The sequence below is a fragment of the Alligator sinensis genome, unplaced genomic scaffold, assembly GCF_000455745.1.
Source record: "Alligator sinensis unplaced genomic scaffold, ASM45574v1 scaffold100_1, whole genome shotgun sequence".
In the NCBI taxonomy this organism is placed as follows: Eukaryota; Metazoa; Chordata; order Crocodylia; family Alligatoridae; genus Alligator; species Alligator sinensis.
The window spans coordinates 1,879,754-1,885,518 of record NW_005842193.1 but is presented as its reverse complement, the minus strand read 5'-3'; the positions used below and the strand labels follow the sequence as shown (position 1 = coordinate 1,885,518).

Below are 5,765 nucleotides of genomic sequence, written 5' to 3'. Positions count from 1 at the left end.
AGGGAAAGAAGTGGCAGTGAGACATAGCCCGACTCTTGTCACTTGCCCTCCTCCCCCCCCTCACTGCTCTTGCTTACCCTATACACATGGTGGCACCAGTCTGGGGCAGGCAGTGATGGCAGCCCCAGCCCAGCTCCAGGCTGGGCCAGATGCATAGCAGCTCTGCTGCTCCACAATCTCCCCATGGTCCCCGCTGTACCACTTGTGGTCTCCCTGTACCTCCCACTGTGTGCCTCCTACCATGAGCCAGCAGCCAGGCAGTAGAAGCAGCGACAGTTCTGGCCCCAGGTTTCAGGTCTGGAGCTAAAGCTGCTTGACCCAGGATAGTACTTGAATCCAAGACAAGGTTTCTTTCCCCCTTCCCCCTCCCATGTTGAATAGGGTAAAAAACTTTGTGTTGGATTTGAGCATATTGGATAAATCTGTGTGCAGTTGACTTTTATAAAAGACAGGCTTCATCTTGGTTGCTTCCCCAGGAATAACTGTATGATAACACAGTTTTCATTGTGCACCTGTTTTGTGCAGGTGGTTATCTTTGCCATCTCAGGCGGAGCAGGCAGTAATGTCCTTATCCAGCACAGCTTGCCCAATGTTGTTGACATTAAGAGACCGCTTGCTGCAGCTAGAACAGCAGCTGTGTCACTCACTGTTTAAAATCTTCTGGCAAATGCTTGTGGAGAAAGTGGATATGTTCATCTATCAGGAAGTAAGTCTCTGCAGAGATGTAATCTGTGCAGTAGTGTGAAGGTGAAAGTGACTTGCACTGTTAAGTTAGTATTTTCTCATCTACTAATGTAGATAATTTTGGCGAATTACTTCAATGAAGGAGGAGCAGCACAACTCCAGTTTGATATGAGTAGGAATCTGTTCCCTTTATTTTCACACTATTGCAAGAGACCAGAAAACTATTTCAAACAGTAAGTATGCAAGTTTATAAAGCATTAATATTTCAACATGTGGCTCTGAATCAGTTACTCAGGAGATGGGAGGCAAACATATTCTGTCCCATTCATTTCTTGTTAGTAGTCTGTAGGATATTCCACGTTCAGTGTTTACAGGCTCTGGACGCTGCACAAAGCTGCCCTATGAGAGAATGCAAGAAATGTGCTCCTCTAGATAGAAAAGGATCACTCTTCTTTGCTGAGACGAGATGCATATTTTTTTAAATGAGCAGCTGAATAAGTTTGAATGTGTAGCAGACTGAATGGGATCTGGTCCACAGTGTACCAGTAATGGGGAGGGGGAATGACAGCTATTATTTGCCTTGACATAAGTTGTGATATCTTTCCTCTTCAAGATTCCTTCTTTCTTGTTGTCAAAAGAAGATGTCATTTACTTAATGACTCCGCTCACACTAGTGAAGTAGCTTGTTCTGTGATCCCATGTTAAGTAAACATTTCTTGTATCATTATGTAAAACTTGTATTTTTTCCCTCCCATAGCATAAAAGAAGCCTGCATTATCTTGAATCTAAATATTGGCTCTGCCCTGCTTTTGAAGGATGTACTAGAGTCAGCCTCAGAAAATGGAACCATCTTAAATCCAAACCAGCCATCTGCCACAGCAGCTTTAAATGAACTTGGAGTTTATAAATTAGCACAGCAGGATGTTGAGATACTGCTTAATTTGAAAACAAATTGGCCAAATACAGGAAAATAAGTAAACATCTCATAAAATGATTATTAAAATGTTTAGTCCAGATTATTTATTGAAATAACAATTAAACCAAACTGTATTATGTTAATATAGTTTTTGCATTACTCTTAAAGAATTGCTACTCTACACTTAAAGCACATTGGCTTGATCTAGTTTTATGCCTTAGTTTTTAAATATTGCATATATACTTTTTCCCAAATTTTGCAAAATTGAGTTAATTTCTAGTTCAGTAAGTACAGTTCAAAGAAACTAAAACAGACTTGACTATGTTCTCTGTGTATAGCTGCCCTGGGGTAGAGGCATCTACATGATGGGGATGAGAATATATTTCTCGTTAACCTAGAGGTCTCCATAGTAGATAATTGCTTTCAGGTCACATAAATGTTTTCACGGCTTAGCAAAGAATATGGAGTAGACAGCACATATATTAGACACATTCCACATGAATTCATGATTTGGTTTGATGCGTGGAAAGTTACGGGTTGGGAATTGCATACATAGATCTTGCATACCCATATGCGCATGCAGAGACTTATGAATAAAGTGGAGTCATGTGTTTGCTTTCTGATGATTTGAAATTAAGCCTAGTCATTGGGCATTTTTGACCACCTGCTTCTAGAAGTGTCCAAGGCCTCTACAGGCTTGTTTATAACTGTGCGTTTTGTGTCTTGCCGCTTGTTTAAGAAAAAGCCTCGAGACAGTTGTAATTGTTAATAATCTTTTTATTTGAAATTGCCTAAGTTCAAATGCAGGCATCTTCCTTATGTTAAACCAGCTTTTGTTTCTACACAAGAGGTTTGAAAGAAATTTGACATTTTAAAAGTTAAATATTATTCAGTGCTATATAACTGCTGCTGTTGCATGCTGTAAAAATTTCTGTATAGCAGCAGGATTATATATGGTGAGCCAGGATTGTAACTCGGCAGTACTTTGTCAAAGAGGAGTTGGTTATCATTGAGGCTTCAGAACAATGGCTTTGTTGGGAAAGGATGTTTTTATACACTACTTATTTTGACAATATCTTTCAAACTAAAGGAGCCTTCAAAAGCTGGCTTTCAGCTGTACGGTGAGGATGAATAAATTTGTCTTAGTGACTCCTCTGTTAAAGCTGGCACAAAAAACCTCTTGTGTACTGTACTGATGCTACTCTATTAGCCCAAGAATATATTTTGGATGAGAGAGATTATCTATACCTTAAAGGCCATAAAACATAAGAATGAGACTTTAGGGAAATAGTCACGATAGTTGTTGATACTAATACACTACCCAGCTCGCCAGCATCTTTTTCTTCCTGAAACAAAAGAAAAACAAATTTGATATTCTACATAGACTCTGGTTGGAGCTTTATCTCTCTCTTTCCTTGTGATTAATGGATGATCCACCACAGGTTACTTGTCATTTACTATAGGGTAAGAGCTTGTCCCATCGGTATTTACCATGGAGCAAGGTCTGTTCTGCAAGTCCCTACACGTTACCATGAAGTCAGTAAGTGTTCACATGCCCGTGCCCTTACGGATGACAGAAAAAATGCACACACTATACTAGGAACAGAAGCAAAACAGCTGACCTGTCCTAGGAAATCTGACCACTGCCAGAACAACAGCAAAGATGGAGTACCTTTTTAGAATATAGCTTTAAATGCACAAATACCATAATGGAGTTAAAAATGTATGCATTTGAAAAAAGGTGAACTTTAGATCAACCACAGGTTTCTCTTTCCTCCACAAAAAACCCAAATGACAAAAACATTCACTTACACTTCTTCCTTGAATATTTCCAGTGTGATATTTGTGCCATCTTCATAAGACACATCCTGAGCACTTAGCCCCAAGGTTTTAAGAGCTACAAAGATTTTAAAGAATGAGTTTTAATTTTACATTTAGAATAGCCTTAGACCTTTGTTACAGTTGGGAAAAAATTGCTGAACTCTATAATGAGAATTGTTAGACCTTTTTGGCTCAATGGTAGGTGCCATGTCAAAAGGTGCTACATTTTGACTTGCTTAAAAACCTTTAAGGATTTTTTTGCAATAAGTTACTTTTTGTCAAAGCTAGAGTCTATAGAGGTCAGAATTTTCTCTGAGTGGAACAATTTCAGCTGCTTTTCTGCAACAGTCTTGCATGTAATACCATCAAATGTACTTTAATAAAGTTCTAATTTGTAAATAAAAATACTGCTTTTTCTTAAGTAAAAGATAAGTCAAGAAGGGCTAACCTTCTTTGTACTGCACCAGTGTTATATAGCCTTGACTTGCAGTGTCTAACATCTCAAACATAGCTTCTAAATTTGATTCGTCCATAAGATAGGGATAATCCACACCAGTTCGTTTTGCAAGCTTTATTCTTTCCAGTGCTTGGATCAAAAACTCTCTTGGTCTTTCTGTAAGAGAATAAAGGAGACAACACGTGTTAGTCTCTTGCATTTTTAAACTGCTAAATATGTCAGCATTTGACTATGGTCTATGATTGATTGGATTCCAACTTGCGTTTACTGTACCACAAAAGTAACTCCAGTTACCAAAGACAACTAGATTTGTTTTAGTATAAGGTTGGTGAAACTACAATCAAATCTAATGCATCTAAATTACTACTTCAGTCTTCAATTTCATAAACATAAAATATTCCTTCTAATCTACATAAACGTGATAGGAACTGCAGTCTCATTATGGCCAAAACACCATCGTGTATAGCTCTGGACCAGGATGGTGATGTTATGTCTCGTTGGATTCAGTGCTAACAAGCTATCGAGGAACAGCTGAGTCACTGAAAGCAGTCTCCTTTTATGTATATATAGTAAACAGTTGGCTATTCGGGTGTGTAGCAAGGGGGTGATTTAACCAGTATTTATTTAAAAAGATGGTCAATAAATAAGAGGTTCCTATGCTGACCTCCAAAATGTGCTAGAACGGGAGTTGGCAATGTTTTTGGGCCAAGCATCAAAAACACCTGCAACCTGGACTTGAAAGATGTTGGTGTGCCATAGACTGGTGACGCGGGAGCCATGAGGGGCCCGATCCTTGGTGTGGCAGTGCAGCCCCAGCCCCTTTCCCGCTGTCTGCCTCGAGGCACGCGTGCCAAGCAAACACGTGCTGGGGGTTGCTGACCCCTGTGCTAGAAACACATAACTGACCCAACTCTATTGTCAGACTATGGTCCATATTACAAGTACAACAGAAGGTGTCTGAGTAACTGCTGCTTGCTCTCTGGCACATTTGATTGATTATAGTGCCTGACCTTATTTTGTACATCACTTCCAGGTGGGAGTGAAATCCTGGCCCTCCTGAAGTCAGTGGCAAAACTTGCACGTGGACTTCACCAGGACCTGGATTTCACCTCTTCGCTCCGGAAGGCGTTACTCAAGTTCCCTTTGCCACAGGAGACATGTCGGTTGTTACAGGCTCTACACTGCCAGCATTGACCCTGCCTGGGTGCTTGCATGCAAAGTCACAAAGCACCTGAGTGAGAAAGAGAGTGAAACTTCAGCGTGAAGAGCCACGTAAAGATGTTTCTTCAGGATCCTGAACCTTGCGAGCCCATGAAGAATGCCCTGCAAGCCCAGCCTGCGCAGGCCCAGACACACGTACGGCTCAGGTCCTGGCACCGCAGCCCTGCGTCGATGAACTGAACCCAAAGCCTCTAAGGGCTGATGAAACCGTCCCCTGGCCCAGGTCTCAAAGTCAAAACTGAGTTGGTGGCACCAAGGGCAGCGCATCCCACGGGAGGGTTGCCAGCTCTGCTTGAGTCTACTCTGGGCGGTTTCTACAACCCCAACGTGCCCGTGACAACATGCCAGACAAGCCCTATTGTGCCCGTGACAAGGCCAGCGCGCCGCCGTGCTTTCGGTTGGGGACCTAGGGTGCGACACTTCCCTTCAGGAAGCAAGCACACGCTCCCACATCGGAAGCCCCCGGGACCGCTGTATGAATCGGCTCCACCCTTCGATGCTCGTTTCACTGCGCCCCGCCCGCCATTGACCTCCCTCCCGGGCGGCGCTCAGCAGCCCCTGGGACGCGCTGCCGAGTGCCGGGGCGGGGCAGGAGGAGGGCAGGCCCCCGGGCGCACCGGGGCGGTGGTGCAGCAGCAGCGCGCCCAGCCCGTGCAGCAGCTCGGC

The 5,765-nt window shown here is 42.8% G+C and overlaps 2 protein-coding genes across 5 annotated transcripts in view; one reads left to right on the top strand and one right to left on the bottom strand.

The window, feature by feature from the left end:
• Positions 1–3,820, top strand: part of RINT1 (RAD50 interactor 1) — a 21,903-nt gene extending 18,083 nt beyond the window's left edge. For all 4 annotated transcript variants that reach the window (XM_006026452.3, XM_025207393.1, XM_006026453.3 and 1 more), the window contains 3 exons: positions 526–706; positions 799–917; positions 1,442–3,820. In XM_006026452.3, coding sequence (XP_006026514.1) covers positions 526–706; positions 799–917; positions 1,442–1,658 — 517 coding nt within the window. In that variant the 3' untranslated portion in view covers positions 1,659–3,820. The remainder of the gene's footprint in view (positions 1–525; positions 707–798; positions 918–1,441) is intronic.
• The window catches only part of EFCAB10 (EF-hand calcium binding domain 10), a 3,304-nt gene continuing 346 nt past the window's right edge, over positions 2,808–5,765 (bottom strand). The window contains exons 3-5 of the mRNA XM_006026451.3: positions 3,870–4,034; positions 3,413–3,497; positions 2,808–2,946 (exon numbers count right to left, since the gene is read on the bottom strand). Of these exons, the coding sequence (XP_006026513.1) occupies positions 2,910–2,946; positions 3,413–3,497; positions 3,870–4,034 (287 nt within the window). The 3' untranslated portion in view covers positions 2,808–2,909. The remainder of the gene's footprint in view (positions 2,947–3,412; positions 3,498–3,869; positions 4,035–5,765) is intronic.